Below are 25,478 nucleotides of genomic sequence, written 5' to 3'. Positions count from 1 at the left end.
ATACATGATTTCCTCTTTAAAATGAATTTTTTAAGAACATGTTTTTAATTTTGATGAAGTATACTTTATCAGTTTTATGATTTTTAGTTAATTGCTGTATATGTGTTTTAGTTCATTTTTATTTTTGCCATATGGATTTTCAGTTATTCCAAGACCACTTGTTTTCCTCACTTAATTGCCTTGGACACTTTTTCAAAAATCAAGTGACCATATATGTGTGGATTTTTAATAGGAATCTCTATTTTATATCATTAATCTATATTTTATATCATTAATTTATGTATGTCTACACTTATGCAGATGCATATTACCTTTATTGCTGTACCTTTATATTGAATTTTGAAATCAGGTAGTGCAAATACCCACATTTTTTCATCTTCTCTAAAGTTATTTTTGGCTAATCTAGGCTCTTTGCATTTTAATATATATTTTATCAGCTTCTAAATTTTGACAAAATCCCCTGTTGAGCTTTTAAAAAGTATTGCATTATTTAATCGCATAGTTCAATTTTGGGAGAATTGCCATGTTAATAATATGGAGTATTTTGATTCTTGAATATGGTATATGACTTCATTTATGTAGGTCTTTAATTTTTTTCAGCTATGTAATTTTATTTTATAATTTAAATTTATCTTTAAGCATTTATCTTTAAGTATTCTTTTTTGTTATCATGAATGAAATTGTTTACTTATCATTCTCAAATTGCTCTTTTCTAGTACATAGAAATATAATTCATTTTAGTACATTGACTTTAGGTGCTGCAAACTCGTTAAATACTTTAGAAGTTTCAGGAGATTTTATTTGTTGATTCTGTAATATTTTCTCTAAACAAGATCTCGTCATTCATGAATAAGAACAGTTAATCTTTTCTTTCCATCTTTTTGTGTGTGTAAGTCTTTTTTCCTTCCTTAATTACACTTGAATTAACTTCAGCCCAATGTGAGTTGATATGGTGAGAGTGGATATCCTTGCCTTGTTTCCAGTCTTAAGGGAAAAGCATAACATCATAAGTATGAAGCTAGCCATAGTTCTTTATTCTTTAAATATATTTTTATTTAATTTGTTTCTTTTTTAAATTTATTTTTATTGATTTCAGAGAGGAAGGGAGAAGGAGAGAGAGATAGAAACATCAATGATGAGAGAGAATCATTGATCGGCTGCCTTCTGCACACCCACTACTGGAGATCGAGCCCGCAATCCATCTGTGTGCCCTTTACTTGAATCTAAACTGGGACCCTTCAGTCCACAGGCTAATGCTCTATCTATTGAGCAAAACCAAATAGAGTGCCATAGTTCTTTTTTAAATTAAATGTCCTCTCTTCTAAAATAGTGTCTTTATTCCCTTGTACAATATGTTGTTTTATTTGTGTTCTTCATCATTCTAATAACTATCTGACTTATTTCACATGTGTGTTTCCTGATGTTCATATTTTTTGCTTCTAGTAAACACTTGTTCTACTTTTTACTAAATAACAGTTGCCTATAAGAATGCTCAGTAAATGATGCAAATAATGACCTAATTAGCTAAGGATATTTACTTATTATTTAACTAGAGGCCTGGTGCATGAAATTCGTGCATGGGGGTGTGTGTCCCTCAGGCCGGCCTGCATCCTCTCGCAATCTGATACTGCTGGCTCCTAACCACTCACCTGCCTGCCTGCCTGACCACCTATCGCCTGCCTGCCTGATCGCCCCTAAACACTTGCCTGTCTGCCCGATTACCCCTAACCACTCTGCCTGATCACCCCTAACCGCTCGCCTGTCTGATCACCCCTAACTGCTCACCTGCCTGCCTGATCACCCCTAATCACCATTTCCTCAGCCCCCACCACTGTGGCTTCATCAGAAGGATATCTGGAATGACATCCAGATGGTCATTCAGCTGTCCAGTTTAATTAGCATATTATACTTTTATTATTATAGATTTTATCCTTTGATATCCTAAATTTTTATAAAAACAAAAAGTAGATAAATTTATTTTGTCTTCCTTGTGATACTTTCTCAGAAGAATAGTTTCACCATATTTTTTGAGTGTTTTAATTATATACTTCATAAACAATCAACTTTATTGATGTATAATTTGTTCACAATAAAATTGACATGCTTTGAGTGTTCAAGTTTATGACTTTTGAGAAATATATATATAAATTAGAGGCTTGGTGCATGAATTCATATACCAGTAGGGTCCCTCAGCCTGGCCTGTGGGATTGGGCCCAAACCAGCTCTCTGACATCCCCCAAGGGGTCCCGGATTGTGAGAGGGCACAGGCCAGGCTGAGGGACCCCACTGGTGCACGATCAGGGCCAGAGAGGGATACAGGAGGTTGGCTAGCCAGGCAGGGACTATGGGAGGGTTCCAGGGAATGTCTAGCCCATCTCACTCAGTACCAATTGGCCAGACCCCAGCAGCAAGCTAACCTACCAGTTGGAGTGTTTGCCCCCTGGGGGTCAGTGCACGTCATAGCAACTCATCGATCATTTGACTGTCTGCCCCCTAGTGGTCAGTGCATGTCATAGCAAGTGGTTGAGTGGCTTTAGCATATCATTAGCATATTACTCTTTGGTTGAATGGAAGACCAGTTGACTGGACACTTAGCATATTAGGCTTTTATTATATAGGATCTTTGAACCACAGTGTCAGTCAGGCTATGCATCCTTTCTCTCTCCATAGGAAGTTCTTTTGTGACCTTTAGCAGTCCTTCTGCCTTCCACCCTGGCCCCAGGCAACAACTAATCTGATTTCTATCACTACAGTTAGTTTACCTTGCTGTACAATTTAATGTAAATTGAATTTGTACTATCCTTTGAGTGTTCACTGTATAAAACTGTAATTTCTCTGAATTAGCTGAACATTTTTTCTTGAAATTTTTGACTATATAATATCAGTTCTTTTTAAGTATTTGTATGCCAAATTTAACATTAGGGCCATCTCAGTGTTGATTTCTATTGATTGAATTTTTTATTGGCTATGGATTACATATTCTTATTTATTTTATGTGTATTATTTATTAATTAATTATTATAGCATATTACATATACCGTATTTTCCGGCGTATAAGACGACTGGGCATATAAGATTTTCCTGGGTTAAAAAGTCATTTTATATGCCGGAAAATACGCCGGAAAATAGTCCAATATATCTAATCCATTATATCTAATCCCATCAATATAGTCCAATATACCGTATTTTCCAGCGTATAAAACGACTTTTTAACCCAGGAAAATCTTATATGCCCAGTCGTCTTATATGCCAGAAAGTACGGTAGTTGTTTTACAATAGAAAGCTTGGACTCTCCTACCTCCCTCTGAAAAACATTGATTCTTTTTCTACTAGACAATTCAACTATTGGCTAATCATTTTGAATTTTATTTGCTTGCTTTTATGCTTTATAATCTGTATATATAAAAGCCATCACTTGACCAGTCGACTGGTCACTATGACGTGCATTGACTACCAAGGGGCAGATGCTCAATGCAGGAGCTGCCCCCTGGTGGTCAGTGTGCTCCCACAGCAGGAGCTCTGCTCAGCCAGAAGCTGGGCTCATAGCTGGCGAGCACATCTGCTGTGGCAGCGATACCGAGTGGCAGCTGCAGGCACAGCGGGGCTGCGATGAGCGGGAGCAGTGTGGCACCTGGCCCCAGCTCAGGCTCCTTCCCGGCCACCTGCCTATTCTCACACTGCTACATCCCTCAGGGCCGTAGCTTGGGAACTGGGCCAAAATTGGCAGTTAGACATCCCCCGAGGAGTCCCAGATAGCAAGAGGGTGCAGGCCAGGCTGAGGGACCCCACCTGTGCACTGTGCACTGTGCACCTGGTATGGATATATGGAAGCTCAAGGTATTTCCAACTTGGTCTTCTTTGTGGATCCTGTCGGAGCTTGAATTAGGCTGTGTTAGAACTGATACTGAGTAGATTTTAGTATAGGGTAGAGATCAGCCAACAATAATTCATGGGCCAAATTTGGTGGGCTATCTGATTTGTAAATAAAACTGAAATGCGGGAATTAAACTGGAATGTGTTTTCGTCTGGGCAGGTTGCAAAGATGATTTTCCAGGTTCTTGTCCAGGTAGATTCGAAGAATGAAGCCATAGACAAAAGGTGGAAATTTATTGATAAACAAGCACCGACTACCATGTGGGGAGGGGGAGAGAGATCCACCAAGTCCTCTTTCTTAAGGTTTATAAAGGCAGCAGTTCTCTGTGTCCTGATATCCCCTCTGATTGGTCACTATAGCGCCTTCAGAGCTCAAACCCCAAGTGGTGTTCCCCTCTTTTTCTCCCTTTTGTTTTTCTATTCTCTATGGCCTTCCTCTTTATTCTGTGAATGAGCGGACTCCAGCTCCCTTATTCTGTAAATGCATGCCCTCTGGCAGCTCCCAGCTTTGCAGCCCCGAGGGTCTCCCCCACGGGCTCCTTAATTCCTAAATCTTCCTAAACCTGCCTATTTTACCCCTAAAAACTCCTTTCAAAAGCTTATTGCAATGCATCCAGGCTCATTGGTTTGCATATTATGTATGACTTCTTTTGGACTATAGTGGCAAATGTCTTGGTTCCATCAGAGTATACAGCATATACTGTAAGCTGATAATATTTACTATCAGCTCTTTACAGAAAAAGTTTCTCAAACCCTGGTTTAGGGCACAGTCTTTAGTCTCTTAAATCATATTTTTTCAAATGTTTTGGAAGGGAGAGAGGAAGGGGAGAGAAAGAGAGACACATTGATTGGTTGTGCTAACAGCTTTTATTCTGTCAGGACAGGTACTCCTACTGCTCCTCCCACAATAGCTCAAACAACTAATTTTTATTTGAAAAGTGTTCATGTATGGAGAGGAAAAAAAAGCTCTAAAATATCCTATTATAGTTACTATTAATAAAGAGTAATAACAAATACTATTGATATATATATATACTATGAAGTGATGCATATTGGTATTTATAGGAAAAGTATAAAAACACTATTAAATAGATTAAAGTATATTAAACACTGAAGCAAAAAATTTTAAGTTCAGTTGTTTGGCACTTGGAAAGTAAGTGTAACACAGTTCCTGTTTTTTCATTACAATAATTTTCTTGGTGACATTTAAAAAGTGTGTTAAATGTATTAGCAATGAAATTAATATTTTTGAAAATATGCATTTTGTTTCCTATGAAAAATAATGCTCTTCATTTTTAAAATATATTTTATTGATTTTTTATAGAGAGGAAGGGAGAGGGATAGAGAGTTAGAAACATCAATGAGAGAGAAACATCCATTAGCTGCCTTCTGCACACACCCTATTGGGGATGTGCCTGCAACCAAGGTACATGCCTTTGACCTGAATTGAACCTGGGACCCTTCAGTCCACAGGCCAATTCTCTATCCACTGAGCCAAACTGGTCAGGGCAAAAATAATGCTATTTAAATCTATCTTGAAATTGCCGTACATTAGGAGAAATGTAGAAATATGTAGCAATAATTTTTATCATACCCATGTGTGTCTTTTTTTTTTTTTTTTTTTAAATATTTTAGGCACTCCCGGGGTGTAAAGGATTTTAGTACCTGTAGCTTGGATGAGTTTAAATATTTTGCTTCAAATTCTAGTCTTCAATGTCTTCATAAAAGCCTTCCTATTAAGCCAGTTTACAAAAGAGGAAAGCCTATTTGTGGCAATGGAATATTGGAAAAAGGTGAACAATGTGATTGTGGCATTGCCGCGGTGAGTAGAAAAAATTTCAAAAACTTTTTATTCTTTGTATATGTATATAATAGATATAAAAGAAGACTTATTGATTAGAAAAATAAATTTAAAAAAGACCTTTTTGAAAAGAAGATGGCAGCCTTTAAGTTTCCTAATTTTTGTTATTTTTGGAAATGGAGAGCAAACGTTTTTAAGGTAATGTTTATCTTCAAATATTGTCTTTGACATTCTTTAGTGTATGAATCAGCCACACACTTAGAATTAGTGACCACAAGAGTATTGAGAGTTGCAGAAATATATTTAACAACAAGCAGCAACAAAAGCAGACAAGAACATCTGAAGACTATAGACCAGGGGTCCTCAAACTTTTTAAACAGGGGGCCAGTTCACTGTCCCTCAGACCGTTGGAGGGCAGGACTATAGTTTAAAAAAAAACAACTATCAACAAATTCCTATGCACACCGCACATATCTTATTTTGAAGTAAAAAAACAAAACGGCAAAAACACCCGCATGTGGCCCGCGGGCCGTAGTTTGAGGACGCCTGCTATAGACTGTTATCAGTGGGATAGCAAAATGCATTGGTAATATTGTGAGAAAAAGATTTGTATTGACAGGTTATGCCAACTAAAAATATTTTAAAATTAAATCTTTCACATGTAGAAAATATAAAAATACACAACAAAGATGAAAATAAAAGATGACAGAGGAGGTATTGACAACAAAGTGAAGTAAACATGAAAATTCTCAGATAGAAATTGTAAAATACAGAATATATTATATTTAAATATGGTATGTTAAAAGTATATTTCTATATTAAAACATGTAATATACTAGAGGCCCAGTGCACGAAATTCATACACTGGGGGTGGGAGGGAGGTCCCTCCAGCCTGTGCCCTCTCGCAGTCCGGAACCCCTCAGCGGACATCCCTCTTGCATTCCAGGACCCCTCGCTCCTTACCGCCCGCCTGCTTGCTGCTCCCTACTGCTCAGCTCACTGCTCCTTAGTGCTGCCACGGAGTTCCTGCCACCGCCACTGCACTCGCCAGCCATGAGCCCAGCTTCTGGCTGAGCAGTGCTTCCCCTGCCAGAATGCATTGACCACCACTGGGCAGCTCCTGCATTGAGTGTCTGCCCCCTGGTGGTCAGTTCATAGTGACCAGTCATTCCACTGTTTGGTTGATTTGCATATTAGGGTTTTATTATATAGGATAGGATATTGAATGTGAACTGTAAATGAAAAATAAAATTTAAAAAAGAACCAAATAAAATTTTAGATCTGAAAAAATTTTAATATCTATATTTTTAATTCTCACCTGAGGATGTTTTTAAAATTGATTTTTAGAGAGAGAAACATCCATGTGACAGAAAAATACCAGTAGGCTGCCTCTGTACCTGCTGACCCACCAGGATCTAACCTAAACCTAAGTATGTGCCCTAACCTAGAATCCAACAGGAAATCCTTTGGTGTACAGGTTGAGACTCCAACCAATTGAGCCACCTGTCCAGGGCAGATCTGAAAACAAATTTTTAAGTGTACCTCCAGGCCCTGGTCAGTGTGGATCAGTAGTTAGAGTGCCCTCTCATGCACCAAAAGGTCATGGGTTCAATTCCAGGTGAGGGTACATACACAGGTTGTGGGTTCCATTCCTGTCGGATTGCTTGGGCAACTGATCGATGTTTCTCTTTCTCTTTCCCTCTCCCTTCCTCTCTCTCTAGAATCAATGAAAAAAAACAACAACATATCCTTAGAGGAGGAGAAAAAAAATGCTGGTTTGGTTCAGTGGATAGTGCTTCTACAGGTGGACTGAAGGGTACCGGGTTGGATTCCGATCAAGGGCACGTACCTGGGTTGCAGGCTCAATCTGGGGTCCTGGTTGGAGATTCAGCAAGAGGCAACCAATTGATATCTGTCACATTAGTTTCTGTCTTTCTCCCTCCCTTCCACTCTCTCTCTAAAAAAAAAAATCAATGGAAAAATATCCTCAGATGAGGATTAACCAAAACAAACAAACAAACAAACAAACAAACAAACAAACAACAAACACCCATCCCCAGTGTGATTATTGAAGGAGCATATGAAGTATTGGTTGAATGAACGGGAAGGGATAGGACTTCACTTTCTAACTGTTTTAGCAACTCTGCAAGCCAGAGGGTTTATTTTTTAATTTTTATTGATTGATTATTTTAGAGAGAGGAAGGGAGCGAGAGAAACACCAGTGTGTTGTTCCACTCATTATGCTCTCTTTGGTTGCTTCTTGTCTGTGCCCTGACCAGGGCTCCAACCCGCAACCTTGCTGTATCAGGAGGAGGTTCTAACCCACTGCGTTGCGGGCTGCCTGTCAGTCAGGGCCCCTCAACAAAACCCCTCTGGGTGCCCAGGTGAGGGTTCCATTCTGTCAGGGCACCTACTTAGGTTTCAGGTTTGATCCCCGGTCAGGGCTGACCGCTGCTCAAGAAGTGACCGAGGACCGTTGAGGTCCGTGTGTTCTGTGTCCTTTGGCGGGGAGCTGGGGCTCCATTGCCCACATGGCTGACTCTGATCCCTGCTACCCCTGCTCCTCCGTCGAGGACGACTTCAACCATGGCAGCTGCGTGGCCTCCGCCAGTGTACACAACCACATGGGTGGGTCAACCTTTCCACGGCTCACCTGGCCCAGCTGCTGTGCAGGCGCCCAGGAGGTGGATTTCCGGGTTCCCAGGGAGAGCGCCCTCCGTGCTGGACTCCCAGGAAGAGCGGGGTCCTGGAGGGAAAGCACTTCACACCCCCTCCCTTTGGGGCTCCCGGGCCAGAGCGCCCATCCTGCCCAGGGCTCGGAGGGGAGAGCCGCCCCAAGGAGGCCTCCTAGCTGGGTGCTGAGAAAACGAAACCGGAGCCCTTCCTCCTTGAACCCTCTCAGTGTGGAAAGGGATAAATAAAGCCTCAGCCGCCTTAATGGGGCATGCTGTGCCTGCAGCCTGATGATGGGTCTTTATATGACAGCGTCATATATGCAAGGATAATTTGCATATTCCTCTATTATTAGTGTAGATAATATAAAACAACATATAACATGTTATCTATAAATATGTATATATTACATGTGTATTATTTAATGGCACTGAAACATATCTTAAAGTAGAAAGAAGCCAGAAGAGAGTTTACTCTTGAAAAAAAACTGCAGCTGGAAGATATAAGAATTATAAGTTTAAGTCTTTCTAGCCTGATGGTGCTCCTGCACCTCCACAGTGATGGCAGCATTAAATGGCTGTGGAAAACACAATGTGGCAGAGAACAGAGTTTAGGGATGGGAGCCCCTGGAAACTTAAGGGTAGGACCCTTAAAGTAAGAGAACTGTGAAAGTGGTAAGACTCAAAATCTGATTATCAACTGTACAGATACTTGGCAGACTGCTAAAATATGCATGGGCCAGAAATACTCCAGGGGGCAAAAGGGAAGGATGAGACATTTGAAAGACACAGCGTTCATCAGGTGAGCTCTGTGAGTTTGAGGGTTTTTTAAAGAGTATATTATCCAACTATGTGCAATTTAGGCAGCAGAAATCTGAACACTTCTTTCAGAAATCATAATATAGAGCCTGAGACTAGAATTGCAACTGGAAATTAAAGAGAAATCTTCAGAAACAAGGAAACTGCAGATATATTATACTCTGAAATCTAAGTGCAAAATCTGCCTGTATCCCTGGCTGAATGCCACATTATACCAGGGAATCAAGATAAAATTGATCAGTTGGAAGCCATATGAATTGAGCAGAGATAGCTGCTGCACATTGCAGGGGAGATAAAGTTTATAGTTTATGCCCAGGCCAACTTCCTACTAAGAAAACAAAAACAACCTTCAGAAGAACACAGCTGAATAGTCATTATATCATTTTTTCCTGTAATGTCTAACTTATTAACAAAAATTACTAGACATTCAGAGAAACAAGGAGTATGAACCATATTCAGGAAAATAGGTAGTTGAGGAAAACTGACTCTGAAAAGTTTAAGTTATTTCATTTAACACATAAAGCCTTCAGAGTAGTTTTTATGAATATGTTAAGAGAATTAAAGAAAATTATGCTCAAATAATTAAAGGAAAATTATCTTAATGAGTGAGCAGCTAAGTAATCTCAACAAATATAATTAATATTTATAGTGTACTATATTTAACAACTAAATATAAACACTCTTTTCAAGTGTACTTGAAATATGTATCAAGACAGAATATATTCTGAGCCATGCAGTAAATATCATCACATTTATTTTATTTTGAGAATTAGATTAGAAATCAAGAATAATAAGATACCTTGAAAAACACCCAAATATTTGGAAATGATTGTATCATTTCTAAATGGTCCACGGCTCAAAGAAATCATAAAGGCAATTAGAATACATTTTTATTTCATTATTATTATTTTAAAATTGTCACCTCAGGTTATTTTTTCCATTGATTTTCAGACAGATTGGAAGGGAAAGAGGAAGGGAGAGAAAGAGAGATCAATGTGAGAGAGACACATTGATTGGTTGCCTCCTGCACGTGCTCAGACCAGAGCTGGGGAACCTGCAGCCGAGGTATGTACCCTTGACTGGGAATTGAACCTGTGACCCTTGGGTGTGTAAACCAATGCTCTAACCACTGAGAAACCGACCAGGGCTAGAATATATTTTTAAAAGTGTGCAGATGAAAACATGAAAATATATGAGAATCAGCTACAACAGTGTTTTGAGGAAAATGTATATCTTTAAATCAGGGGTCCTCAAACTTTTTAAACAGGGGGCCAGTTCACTGTCCCTCAGACCGTTGGAGGGCCGGACTATAGTTTAAAAAAAAACTATGAACAAATTCCTATGCACACTGCACATATCTTATTTTGAAGTAAAAAAACAAAATGGCAAAAACACCCGCATGTGGCCCGCGGGCCGTAGTTTGAGGACACTTGCTCTAAATATTTATATTAGAGGGAAAGAATAATAAATTATTTGGAATGTAACTGTAGGGAACTAAAATATAACTCTAAATTAAAGCCAAAATAAATGGAAGGAACAAATGATAAAGATAAAAGCAGATAAAATGAAAATAAAAGCTGATGCTTTCCAAAAAAAAGCAATATATTTGATTTGATATACCTCTTATTGTACTCATGGAGGAAAAATGAGAGAAAAAAACTACTGACTAATATCAGGAATGGAAGCAGGCATATTAGCACACACCCTATAGATGTAAAAATATGGAATATTAAAAACTTTATATAAATTAATTTTACAATTTAGATAAAACTAACACAAATTATCACAACTGATATAAGAAGATAAAATTTGAATAGTTTAATATTTCATTAATAAATTCAATTTGTAATTAAACTTTTTTTCACAGAGAAACTCTAAATCTATGTCTCTTCACTAGTGATTTTATCAAACATATAAGGAAAAAATAATGCCAATTATACATAAATCTTCTTATTCTTCTTGAAGAAGGTAGGTTAAAAGGAGCCATTTCAAAATAGCCAGAATATTCTATTTTTCTTAAGAAGGTTTGCCCTTACAAAGTAGATTTAAAAAATCAAAGAACAGCCACATATTTGATTAAAAGAAACAGTATTTTAGAAAGCTAACAAAATAATATTTAACGTTTGAATACGAGTCAATGTAAAATAACTTTTAAAAAATATAGCACTGCAGCCTATGGTCAAGTTGTTCATATGTAGTTTCCTCAAAAAACTAAAATTGGAATTCCCATTTGATCCAGTGATCCCACTTCTAGGAATATATCCCAAGAAACTAACTAGAAACACCAATCAGAAAGGATATATGCACCCTTATGTTCATAGCAGCACAATTTACAATAGCTAAGATTTGGAAACAGCCTAAGTGCCCATTAGCAGATGAGTGGATTAAAAAACTGTGATACATCCCTACAATGAAATACTATGCTGCAGTAAAAAAGAAGGAATTCTTACCATTTGCAACAGCATGGATGGACCTGGAGAGCATTATGCTAAACGAAATAAGTCAGTCAGAGAAAGATAAATATCACATGATATCACTTATTTGTGGAATATAATGAACAACATAAACTGATGAATAAAAACAGATACAGAGACAGAGAAGCATCAATCAGACCATCAAACCTCAGAAGGAAGGTAGGGGAGGGTGGGGGTAATGGAGAGAGATCAACCAAAGGACTTATATGGATGCATATAAGCATAACCAATGGACATAGACACCAGGGGGGTGAAGTCATGAGCAGGGGTGGGGGGGTGAGGGGGTGGAAGGGCCAAGGGGGAATAAGGACACATATGTTATAACTTAATCAATAAAGAAAATTAAAAAATAAAAAATGAAACAAAGCTGCAGCACAAAAAAAGAAAAGAAAATACTAATAAGAAATTATCAATAACATAAAAGGCAATACTAGGAGAGAAACATCTGATATTGGTAGACTACATAATTTAAAACAAACTTGCTACTGAAGACTAGACAAGCTGACTGAAGGCACTGAATTTTATAAAATACAAGAGGCCTGGTGCATGAAATCCGTACACAGAGCAGGGTCCCCTTAGTCTAGCCTGCACCCTCTCTAATCCGGGACTCCGCGGGGGATGTCCGACTGCCAGTTTAGGCCTGATCCTAGGAATTGGGCCTAAACCAGCAGCGGGTTCGGGCCTAAACCAGCAGTCGGAGATTCCTCTCACAATCCTGGACCGCTGGCTCCTAATCGCTCACCTGCCTGTCTGCTTGGTCACCCCTAACTGCCACCCCCCCTCCACTGGCCTGATAGCCCCTCACTGCCTCTGCCTGCTGGCCTGATCGCCCCTAACTTCCCCCTCTGCCGGCCTGGTAGCCCCCAACTGCCACCTCTGCTGGCCTGGTTGCCCCCAACTGCCCCAATGCCGACATGGTCACCCCTCACAGTCCCCCCACTGGCCTGGTTGCCCCATGCAGCCTGCTGTTCAGTCGTTTGATCGTCCCTCACTAACCCACCTGCCGGCCTGGTCGCCCCACGCAGCCTGCTTGTTCAGTTGTTTGTTCGTCCCTCACTAACCCCCCTGCCGGCCTGGTCGCCCCACGCAGCCTGCTTGTTCAGTTGTTTGTTCATCCCTCACTAACCCACCTGCCAGCCTGGTCGCCCCATGCAGCCTGCTTGTTCAGTCGTTTGTTCATCCTTCACTAACCCACCTGCCGGCCTGGTCGCCCCACGCAGCCTGCTTGTTCAGTAGTTTGTTCGTCCTTCACTAACCCACCTGCCGGCCTGGTCGCCCCACGCAGCCTGCTTGTTCAGTTTTTTGTTTGTCCTTCACTAACCCAAGTGCTGGCCTGGTTGCCCCACACAATATGCTCGTTCAGTTGCTTGGTTGTCCCTCATTAACCCCCCTGCGGGCCGAGTTGTAGGCAGCCATCTTGTTAGGGCATGAGGGTTAATTTGCATATTACCTCTTTATTATATAGGATAAGTAACTATAGGACCAGCATCCCAGTGACATCAGAGGTCTAAATAGATGTGTCTGGCTTCTTGGACCACCTTTTCTTAGGATAGGTTTGGGGATTTTGCCATTTCAGGGAGAACGTTGCTTTTGACAGCTTCACATCAGAGAAGTTCTCTATGTGAACAGATCTGGCTTGTACAAGTTATTATCAAAGCAAGAATATAAGAAAATTTTTGAAGAGAATGGTAGTTAACAAGGTATCTAATAATTACTTCCTCTAAGGTTTTGGCTCCACAGTATGTTTTGCATGGAGCGTAGTGAAACAACGCATTTTGTTTCTAAACTAGTGAATGAGATGTTGATTCCTATAAATTCATATAAAGAATGGGAGTACTAAAACTGTGAGTTAAGAAAAGCCTCCTGCTTTGTAAAGAAATCCTGAGTTGCAGTTTTATTTGATGGTACCTAATTATACATGATTGAGTAATAGCATTTATTTACAGGAATGTACACATAAAAAATGCTGTGATTCTACAATATGTCGATTGAAAGGTAAGACAGCCTGCGGTTCCGGGGAATGCTGCACACAAAACTGCAAGGTAAGAGGCAATATGTATTTTATAGTAGCTTAGCATTAATTACTTGAAATTCTTGTTTAAAGAAGATGGAAAAAATATTTCACCCTTCTCATTTTATTATATCCTAGTAACATTGGTCCCACTCTCCCACTTCAGTCTTTTCAGCAATCTATCATCTCTCATGTACATAATACCTGATGCTCCTTCTCTACTAACTTGACTTCCCATTTCTATACCTCATTACAAATCTTTCTTGTACCCATTGAGATTTCTTAATGATTGACATACATCACCCCTACCTAAGGGGTCAGAAAGTTTGATTAGTTCCTTTTGTTAGCTAAATTCTCTTCACGGCCTTCTGGTGAAGTCCTCTGTTCCTTTGCAATTCATTCTGTTATTGTTGCAATCATTCACTTCCTCTTTTTTTATTGAAAGCATTTAAAGAATTCCTGAGCAGTTGTCCCATGGTGGCACAATTCACTGGAATCCTAAAGAAAAAGGAAACAAACTCCTGAACAAGGTGTAAACATCTGTGAGATTGGAGAGAGAGTATACTTTTATCTTTTGAAAATAATTTCCCCCAGCTTTATTGAGATATAAATGACACAGCATAATATATATTTAAGGTTTACAGCATAATTATTTAGTATAACTACATATTGCAAAATTTTTACCATGTAAGATTAGTTGACACATCTATCACTTCATATAGCATGAATATTTAAGAGTTACTATTTTAGCAACTTTCAAATATATAATACATTATTGTTAATTGTAGTCACCATTCTGTGCATTAAATCCCCAGACTTATTCATTTTAGAGTTGAAAATTTGAACTCTTGACCAATATCTTCCAATTTCCCCAACTTTGTAGCATCCTGCAACTACCATTCTATTTTCTGTTTTGGTGAATATATAATAACATATATTTCTTGTTTGACTTATTTCATTTAGAATGATACCCTCAAGTTTAATCTGACAGAATTTCCTTCTTTTTTTATGGTCGAATATTATTCCATTGTGTATATACACTACATTTAAAATATGCATTCATCCATTGATGAACACTTAAGTTATTTCCATGTCTGTTGTGTATAATGCTGCATGTAATGAACATGGAGGTACACATATCTCTTCAAGATACTGATTTTATATTCTTCAGATACATAGCCCTAAATTGGATTCCTGGATTAATGGTAGTTTTATTTTTAAATTTTTGAGGTTTCTTTTATAGTAGGATATTGTAACAATATTAGTTCTTCTTATCTGTGAACACAGAATATCTTTCCATTTCCTTGTGTGTCTCTCAAATTTTTTTCATCAATGTCTTATAGTTTTCTGTGGACAAGACTTTCACCTCCTTTGTTAAATTTATTACTAAGTATTCTGTTCTTTTTTGGTACTATTGTAAATAGGTTTTAAAAATTTTCTTCTTCGTACATTTTGTTGTAAATGTATAGAAATAAAAATATTTTTGTACTTTGATTCCATAACCTATGGCTTTGTTGACTTTATTTCAGTTCTCTTGTTTGGTGGCTTCTTCAGGATTTTTTTGTATATAAGATCATGTCATCCGCAAACAGACCCAATTTTCTGCTTCCTTTATGATTTCGGTTCCTTTTATTTATCCCCCTCCCCCCCTTTAGTGCTCTAGCTAGAGCTTCCAGTACTTTGTTGAATAGGAATGGAGAAAGAGGATGCCTTTGTCTTATTCATGATCTGAAAAGGCCATCCTTTAAGCTTTTCCCTGTTGAATATGATGTGAGCTAAGGCTTGTCATATATGGTCTTTATTATGGTGAGAAATGTTTTTTTTTCCTATACCCAAATTGTTGAGAACACCATGAAAGTGTGTTGAATTTTGTCGTTTGTTTTGTATCTCTTCAAAGGATAATATAATTATTATCCTTAATTCTATTAATGGGGTGTATCATTGAAATGCGGAAATTAAACTAAAACACGTGTTTTTCCTCTGAATAAGATGCAAAGGTGGCTTCCTTCCTGGGTCCTTGTACAGGTGGGTTCGAAGAATGAAGCCACGGACAAAAGTTGGTATAGGAAAAGGTGGAAAATGATTGGGAAATAAACACAGACTCCTAGGTGGGGAGGGGGAGAGACCCTCTTTCTAAGATTTATAAAGGTTGCAGTTCTTTGTGTCCTGATATCCCTTCTGATTGGTCACTATAGCAGCTTCAAGACTCAAACACCTTGCTGAAACCCGTTTGGCTCAGTGGATAGAGCATCAGCCTGCGGACTGAAAGGTCCCAGGTTCGATTCCGGTCAAGGGCATGTACCTTGGTTGCGGGCACATCCCTGGTAGGGGGTGTGCAGGAGGCAGCTGATCGATGTTTCTAGCTTTCTATCTCTCTCCCTTCCTCTCTGTAAAAAAAAAAAAAAAAAAAATCAATGAAAGACTCAAACACCATGTGGGGTCCCCTTCTTTTTCTCTCCCTCTTGTGGTAGAATTCTCTATTCCCTATGAAAATCTTTTTTCATCTTTCTCCCTTTTGTTTTTCTACTTCCTGTGCCTTTCCCCTTATCTTCTGTGAATGAGAGTCTTCCTCTCCCCTTATTCTGTGAATGTATGCCTTTTGGCAGCTCCTAGCCTTCCAGCTTTGCAGCCCTCCTCCATGGACTCCCTTTATTTCTAGACTTCCCTAAACCTGCCTATTTTACCCCTAAAAACTCCTTTCATCATGTTTTCTAATTTCCATGTGTTGCATCATCCATGCATCCTAGGGATAAGTCCCACTTGATCATAGTTTATGAGCCTTTAATGTGTGGTTGAACTTGGTGTGTTAGTGTTTTGTTGAAAAGTTTTATATTTATATTCATTAGGATATTAACCTGTAATTTTCATTTCTTGTTGTGTCCTTATCTGTCTTTGGTATCTTGATAATGCTGGCCTTGTAAAATGAGTTTGAGCTTTTAAAAAAAGCACGGAAAGAGTTTGAGAAGTATTAGCATTATTCTTTAAATATTCCATAAATTTTGCCTCTGAAACCAACTGGTCCTGGGCTTTTCTTTGTTAAGAGGTTTAATAACAAATTCAATCTCTTTAGTTGTGATTATTTTCTTCAGGCTTTCTATTTCTTCATGATTAATTCTTGGTAGGTTGTTTTTAGGCATCTATTTCTTGTAGTTTACACAATTTTAACATATAATTATTCACAGTAGCTTTCTATGTTCCTTGGTATTTCTGTGGTATCAGTTTTATTGTCTACTCTTTAATTGAGTCCTGTCTTTTTTTTTTTTTTTTTTTAGCTAGCCTACTTCAAGGTTTGCCATTTTGTTTCCCTGATTTTTTTAAAGTTGCTTTGGAAACAAATGAGTTTATCAAAGTCTCAGGTGACACAATTACTATACAAAAACCAATTGTATACAATAGCTTCAATAGCTATGAACAATCTGAAAATGAAGTTAGAAAACGAATGCTATTCACAATAGCATAAAATACTTAGGAATACAATTAATACATGAAATGCCAGGTTTTGGCACCAAATGAAAGATCAGACAGAGGCAAAAAACCAGGACTACAGGCTTTTATTAGAGGAGAAGGACCCTTCCAGGCTGTCTCGCAAGGGGAGAACTGCAACACGTGCAGAGGTGAACATGCCTTTTGAGGGGAGGAATGGGAAGGGATGGGGCTTAGGGTACTTGGCATGCGCTGATTCACCAATTCATATAAGGCACATGATTAGGCACTTAGGTACTTAGGAATCAAGGGCTTAGGGTATTTGGCAGGTGCTGATTGGTGGTTCAATGTATAGTCTATATAAGATGCCTGGTTAGGTACTCAGGTATGTCCAGGCCACAGGTGCAGGTTATGTCATACTTCGTCCACCAGTTAGGGGAAGGGAGGATCTATCACATAACACTTAACAAAACATTATTGAAAAAATAAAAATAATCTAAGCACTGAAGAGATCAGAGATATATAATTGAAGAAGTTATTTTTTAAAACAGTTGTTTGCAATGTGGTTTGTGAAATAAAATTCCTATATATCCTTAAATTTTCTTTTTTTAAAATCTACAAACTTTGTTCTACACGTTTATGGTTTGTATGTTTTGTTTTGTAAATGGTTGCTGATATCTGGCATATGGAGAAACCAAAGGCTACATATCTGAGCATAGCCATATGGATTGAAAGTAATTTTTATATTAATTCCTTAGATTTACTTTCTTTTTTACAATAATGGTAACCTGATTATCTTTGAGTTTATCACATCTCTCAGAAATATTACCCACTCATTTATGCATGATAAATTCAATCACCTAAGTTGTTATGCAGTGTTTAAATAGTTATCAAGAAAAATTTCCTCATTGATCTTAGTTAGCAACTTAGAAAAAAATGGATGGAAATTCAAAGTCTGAAGAGAAAGAAAACTTGAGTATCACTGATATGTAATCTTTTCTTATGTTTCTTTTTCCTTCTAGTTAAAACCAGCTGGTGTAATTTGTAGGAAACAATATGATGAAGATTGTGATTTTGTTGAGTATTGCAATGGGGTTGACCCACATTGTGTGCCTGACACTTTTAAACGCGATGGGGAATATTGTAATGCAAATGAATCCTTCTGTTATAAAGGGCATTGTCGGATGTTTGATAAACAGTGTAAAGACTTAATTGGAGGAGGTAATGACCATATTTTCTTCTTAGTTCCAAGCTCTATTCAATTATATAGAACAAAAATATAGATGTAATTTGTTATTAAGTGAAATCTTGTCTAGCGTATATTATTGTTAAAGGAAATAAAAGTGTCTTGATTCTTTAAAACAAGCAAAAAACCCTGTGCATTTATATGCAACTACAGACCCAATGCACAAAATTGGTGCAAGAATAGGCCCTCACAGCCCCAGCTGCCTCGGTCCTCACAGCCCAGGCTTCGTCCGGAAGGTCGTCTGGACAGTCGTTCTGCTGTTCAGCCGTTCGGTTGATTTGCATATTACACTTTTATTATTACAAATTCTTATTTGCACATAAAAGAACTCTCAAGTAGAAATGAAGCTTCTCAGAATGGTATATAGAATCTGAGGTGGTGGGGGTTAGATTAGACTTCCATGAAACAAAGGAATTTACTAGAACAAAGCAGGGCTAATCACTAGTTGTGTGGATTTTAAGACTGGCTCTGTTCAAAGGGGCTTCCTGAAGAGTGAGGGCTTCAGCTAGTTTAGTCCAAGTTTGTAGTTTCCTATAAATGTGTAGATTATTAGCTTCACTGAAATACTATACATTTTCCTACACATATGTAGTTTAGATTCTTTGAGCGAGAGAGAAATTTTTTATTTCTTAGTCCTCCCTCTAGGTCTTCCTTTGCCATGTCAGAAGAGAAAATTCTAAGTAGTGTCCAGATCAATAGGAATGCCAGGAATTTAAAAGGAGAGGACACAGAGGTTTTGGTAATTATTATACTTTTGTTCTTTTCTATAGAATTGTAGTTGTGCCACCTGTCAAGACAGGCTACATTACAGCAATATTTAAAACATAACTGAGATAAAAAACAAATTACCACTAAAATCAGGAAAAATAGAAATGTGTACTTCAGATTCAATATTTCCCCAAATGAAAGCAAGAAAATAAATCTCAGTGCTGGCCAGATATTTTTAGTGTTAGATAGTGGGATGTCAGCTAGATGTTCCCCAGGTAATTTATTTACTGTTTTGTTAGTATTAACAGTGATTTTAAAGCCCTCTGTGGGAAACTATAGGTGAAAATATGTATAATAATCATCTCCTAAAATAGTATAGCTGTCTTTTTGGAGGAAAGTATAACATGTAATGAATCTTGATTTCAAATTAATGTCTGTCCAATCCAAGTGATCACTTGTGTTGATGTGTCTAGAACAAGATAAGTTTGGCTATCAGTCAACTTTTGTAGTTAATTTTGGAAAACAATTCCATTTATGTAGCTTCATGTAGACCTTGGAGGCCATAGGCAGCTGTTGAAAATAATTACTGTTTTTAAATCCAAATTAACTATAATTCTTTGACTAGATCATCCATGGAAGCATATCATGGACACTAGTGACTAGAATCATCTTAAGGAGGGTTTCATGTAATTCTAAAGGAGGCATTAGCTTTCCAGCATAAAAACCATATATGATTTACAGGCAACAGCCAATAAAAACCTCATTCCGCTGACCTTTTACTTAGTTTAGGATTCATCACAAAGGGAACTTATCCTGAATTAATGCTGAATCAATAGGATTTGTGAGAGGAGAGGGGAATCTAGGACTTCCTGCACTGTAGTGTTGCTGGTGTCTTTCTCCCTCTGGAATATCTTTTCCTCCTCAACATTATTGAGATAGAATTGACATATAACACTATATAAATTTAAGATTTAGAACATGTTGATTTGATATATTTACACATTGCTAAATGATTACCACCATAGTGTTAGTTAACACCTCCATCTTGTCACATAATTTCCATTTCTTTTTTTGTGGTGAGAACTTTGGTATACTCTCTTAGCAACTTTCAAGTATATAATACAGTTTTCTTAGCTATAACCACTATGCTGTGCATTATATCCCCAGAACTTGTAAATACTATAACTGGAAATTTTTACCCTTTGGCCATATATCTCTATTTCCACTATCCAATGTCTCTGATAATTACTATACTACTCTCTGTTTCCATGAGTTGTTTTTTTGTTTGTTTGTTTGTTTGTTTTGTTTTTAGATTCCACATATAAGTGATGTTATATATTTGTCTTTCTTTGACTTATTTCACTTAGCACAATGCCTTCAAGATTCATCTAGGTTATGTCAAATGGCAAGAATTATTTCTTTTCATGGCTGAATAATATTCCTACATTCACATATACACACACCTTTCCTTTTACATTTATCTGTTGATGGACACTTATGTTGTTTGCATATCTTAGATATTGTGATAAGGCTGCATGAATGTGGGAGTGCAGATATTTATTTGAGATCCTGATTTCAATTCCTTTGAATATAGACCCAGAAGTGGGATTGCTGGATCTATTTATTCCTATTTTTAAGTTTTTGTGGAACCTCCATACTGTGCCCTTTCACTGTCCTGGAGCCCTTGGGGGATGTCTGACTGCTGGCTTAGGCCAGCTCCCCACCAGCCAGCTGTGAGCCCAGCTTCTGGCTGAGAGGTGCTCCCCTCTATAGAGCACATTGACCACCAGAGGGCAGCTCCTCCATTTAGTGTCATAGCGACTCATTGTCCCACCACCTTTTATTATTTAGGAACTAGTGGCCCATTGCAGGAAGATTCCTGTAAGAATAGGGCTTCCTGCAGCCTGAGCGAAGCTCCCACCCATCTCTGCTGCCTCGATCCCTCCTGTCTCCTCTGCTTTTCTCCCGCCCATCTCTTCTGCCTCACTCCCACCCGTCTCTGCTGCCTCGCTCCCTCGCTCCCTCCCACCTGTTTCCTCTGCCTCGCTCCCACCCATCTCCGCTGCCTTGCTCCCTCCCTCCCGTCTCTGCTGCCTCGCTCCCACCCGTCTCTGCTGCCTCGCTCACTCCCTTGTCCCCCACCCCGCCTGCTTCCCTCTTTTCTCTGCCGCCCCTCTTGCTTGCTTCGCTGCAGCTTTGCTCCCTTCTGCAGTGCTTGGCTTCCTTCTCCACTGTCTTCTGTCTTCGCTCTGCACCTGGATATGCAAGTTAACCACCATCTTGGTTGGGTTAATTTGCATATAGCTCTTGATTGGCTGGTGGGCGTGGTTGGTGGGTGTAGCGGAGTGATGGTTAATTTGCATATTACTCTTTTATTAGATAGGATTGCTGATAACCCCTACATGGTCAAACTTAGCAGTAGCTGCTTGTAATATTCTTGAGTATTGAGATCAATGTCACCAAGTGCAGTATACTAGGTTTCCTCATCCATAAACAGAAACTTAAACACCTGCCTACCTTCATTGTAGTCCTGCCCTGGTAATAAAATGTGATGGGAAAGCACTGTGAGTTATAAAATATGAGGGATTAACAAGCAAGATGAACAAGTATATATAAGTACACAAAATAAATGCCTTTATTCTAGAGATCATTGCAGCCACATAGGAAACAAAACAAAAGAGAAAGAACCCCTCCTCCACCTCCCCCCCCCCAAAAAAAAACCCAAACAAACCCAAACAACCTCTTGATACCACTACTTTCTCAAAATCTCCTCCAAGGGCATTCCTAACCTCAGCAGGTCACTGCAGTTGCTGATGTTTCCATCAAGGAACTTGCACCCTCAGGGTTCTGGGAACCCCAGTGACTTCATTGTTGTTGTAAGATCGTCAAATTTCTGTCCTAAAATGTCCTAAACTTCTGATCGCTTTCTTTATTCATTTGGGTTTCGTGGTAAACTCAGTTCAAAGCCTGCCAAATGGAGGCAAGAATAGGAAAGTTGATACCATATATTTTTAAATATCTCAGGCCCCAGGAGAATTAGGTGACAGAACCACAAAAGATACAATTTTGGGAGAAAAAGAAAATTCTGGCCAGGGGTAATTCATCCAGGGCATTAAGCCTTTGGTGTGAAGAAAACAATGCAGAAATACCTGTTACCCTGAGCCTCAAAAGTTGAGCTGAAGAAGGCCACTGTAGAGGGTGTTAGATTGTTCTCAGTGGTGGGTTACTTACATGGCTCCCCAAGCCCATTAAGAAAACTGTGGGTGAATTGGAAGAATTGTTCAAATGACACAGGTTTTATATAACAAATAATGACCCATCCCAATCCAACATTTAGTGTTTTTTTCATGGTGGATTTTCCTTGTAATCAACTTTGATTTTTTTAATATTCTTGATTGATTAAAAGTATTAAAAAAATCAAAGTTTTACATATTTCCCCCTTTTTCCCCCATTGACCTCTACCCTACCACTCCCACCCCCCAGCAATGCCCTCACCTCCCTAGTGTCAGTGTCCATAGGTTAGGCTTATATGCATGCATACAAGTCCTTTGGTTAAGCTCTTACCCACCCCCCCCCCCCCACCCATGCTCCCCTGCCTTTTCTCTGAGGTTTGACGGTCTGTTTGAGACTTCTCTGTTTCTGGATCTATTTTTGTTCATCAGTTTATGTTGTTCATTATATTCCACAAATGAGTGACATCATGTGATATTTATCTTTATCCAACTGGCTTATTTCACTTAGCATATGCTCTCCAGTTCCATCCATTCTGTTGGGAATGGTAAGAGTTCCTTCTTTTTACGTCAGAGTAGTATTCCATTGTGTAGATGTACCACAGTTTTCTAATCCACTTATTGACTGATGGGCACTTAGGCTGTTTCCAAATATTAGCTATGCTGCTATGAACATAGGGGTGCCTATATCCTTTCTGATTTCTTAGGATATATTCCTAGAAGTGGGATTACTGGGTCAAATGGCAGTTCCATTTTTAATTTTTTTGAGGAAACTCATACTGTTTTCCACAGTGGCTGCACTAGTCTGCATTCCCACCAGCAGTGAAAGAGGGTTATTTTTTTCTCCACATCCTCACCAGCACTTGCTGTTTGTTGATTTGTTGATGATAGCCATTCAGGTGTGAGATGGTACCTCCTTGTCATTTTGATTTGCATCTCTCGGATGATTAGTGACTTTGTGCATGTTTTCATATGTCTCTTGGCCTTCTTTATGTCCTCTTTCAAAAAGTGTCCATTTAGGTCCTTTGCCCATTTTTTGGATTGGGTTGTTTATCTTTCTTTTGTTAAGTTGTATGAGCTCCCTGTAAATTCTGGAGATTAAACTCTATTGGAGATAGAATTGGCAAATATGTTCTCCCATACAATGGACTTTCTTGTAGTTTTGTCGATGGTTTCTTTTGTTGTTCAGAAGCTTTTTATTTTGATGTAGTCCCATTTATATATTCTTTTTTTAGTTTCCATTGTCCTAGGAGCTGTGTCAGTAAAGATATTGCTATGACATATAGCTGATATTTTGCTGCCTATGGATTCCTCTAAGATTTTTATGGTTTCCCTTCTTACATTTAAGTCCTTTATCCATTTTGAGTTTATTTTTGTATATGATGTAAGTTGGTGGTCTAGATTCATTTTTGTGTGTGTATCTGTCCAATTTTCCCAACACCTTTTGTTGAAGAGACTGTCTTGATTCCATTGTATGTTCTTTCCTCCTTTGTCAAATATTAATTGAACATAATGGCTTGGGTTAATTTTTGGGTTCTCTGTTCTGTTCCATTGGTCTATATATCTGTTCTTGTGCCTGTACCAGGCAGTTTTGAGGACAGTGGCTTTGTAATATAGCTTAATATCTGGTATTGAGATCCTGCCTACTTTGTTCTTCTTTCTCAGGATTGCTGTGGCTATTCAGGGTCTTTTTTTCTTCCATATGAATTTCTGGAGAGTTTGTTCTAGGCCTGTGAAATATTCCTTTAACATCTTAATGGGGATTGCATTGAATCTATAGATTGCTTTGGATAGTATGGACATTTTAATGATGTTGATTCTACCAATCTGTGAACACTGTATATTCTTCCATTTGTTTATATCTTCCTCTATCTCTTTTTCAACGTCCTGTAGTTTTCTGAGTTCAGGTCTTTTGCCTACTTAGATAAGTTTATTCCTAAGTATCTTAATTTTGTTGTTGCATTGGTTGTAAATGGGATTGTTTTTTAAAATGTCTCTTTATGTAAGTTCACTATTGGTATATAAAACCCCACTCCCCATAGATTTCTGGGTGTTAATTTTGTATCCTGCTACATTGCCGAATTCATTTATGAATTCCAATAGTTTTTTTGATGGAGTCTTTAAGTCAAATAGTTTTTTGATGATGGACAATATCATGTCATCTGCGAATAATGACAGTTTTACTTCTTTCTTTCCAATTTTGATGCTTTTTATTTCTTTTTCTCATCTGATGGCTATGGCTAACACTTCCAGTAATGTGTCGAACAGGAGTGGTGAGAATGGGCACCCCTGTCTTGTTCCTATTCTTAGGGGGAATGGTTATAGTTTTTTCCCATTGAGTATGATGTTGGCTATAGGTTTGTCAGATAAGGCTTTTATTCTGTTGAGATATGATCCCTCTAGTCCCACTTTCCTGAGGGTTTTTATCAAGAAAGGGTGTTGGATTTTATCAAATGCTTTTTCTGCATCAATTGATATGACTGTGATTTTTATCTCTCAATTTGTTTATGTGATATATCATATTTATTGATTTGCAGATATTGTACCATCTTTGCATCTCCAGAATAAATCCCACTTGGTCATGGTGTATTATCTTTCTAATGTAATGCTGGAATTTTGTTGAGGAATTTAGCATCTGTGTTCATTAGGGATATTGGCTTGTAATACTCTTTCCTTTTAGTGTCTTTATCTGGTTTTGGGATTAAGGTAATGCTGGCTTCATAGAATGAGCTTGGAAGTGTTCCTTCCTCTTGAATTTTTTTTGAATAGTCTGAGGAGGATAGGTTTTAGTTCTTCTTTGAATGTTTTATAAAACTCCCCTGTGAACCCATTTGGCCCAGGGCTTTTGTTTGTTGGATGTTTTTTGATAATTGCTTCAATTTCCTCCATAGTTATTGGCCCATTCAAAATTTTTTATTCTTCCCAATTGAGTTTTGGAAGGTTGTATTTTTCTAGGAATATGTCCAATTCTTCTAGGTTTTCTAGTTTGTTAGAATAGATTTGTTCATAGTATTTGTTTTCTTTTTACAATCCTTTGTATTTCTGTGGGGTCTCTTGTTATTCTGCCTCTTTCATTTCTGATTTTTTAAATTTGGGTCCTCTCTCTTTGCTTCTTGGTGAACCTGGCTAGAGGATCATCAATCTTGTTTATCCTTTCAAAGAACCAGCTATTGGTTTTATTGATCTTTTGTACTATTTTTTTTTTGTCTCTGTGTCTTTTA

The 25,478-nt window shown here is 38.2% G+C and overlaps 1 protein-coding gene across 4 annotated transcripts in view; it reads left to right on the top strand.

Moving 5' to 3' along the window:
• Positions 1–25,478, top strand: part of LOC103290324 (disintegrin and metalloproteinase domain-containing protein 5-like) — an 81,438-nt gene that overhangs the window by 24,554 nt on the left and 31,406 nt on the right. For all 4 annotated transcript variants that reach the window (XR_003619369.2, XM_028152481.2, XM_028152480.2 and 1 more), the window contains 3 exons: positions 5,509–5,695; positions 13,586–13,681; positions 18,096–18,294. Coding sequence is in view for 3 of the 4 variants with exons in the window: in XM_028152481.2 (XP_028008282.2) it covers positions 5,509–5,695; positions 13,586–13,681; positions 18,096–18,294 (482 nt within the window). In the remaining variant the exon portion in view is untranslated. The remainder of the gene's footprint in view (positions 1–5,508; positions 5,696–13,585; positions 13,682–18,095; positions 18,295–25,478) is intronic.

This window comes from Eptesicus fuscus, chromosome 8 (genome assembly GCF_027574615.1).
Source record: "Eptesicus fuscus isolate TK198812 chromosome 8, DD_ASM_mEF_20220401, whole genome shotgun sequence".
Taxonomy (NCBI): Eukaryota; Metazoa; Chordata; class Mammalia; order Chiroptera; family Vespertilionidae; genus Eptesicus; species Eptesicus fuscus.
The sequence above is the reverse complement of the archived record's forward strand: the minus strand, read 5'-3'. Positions and strand labels throughout refer to the sequence as shown.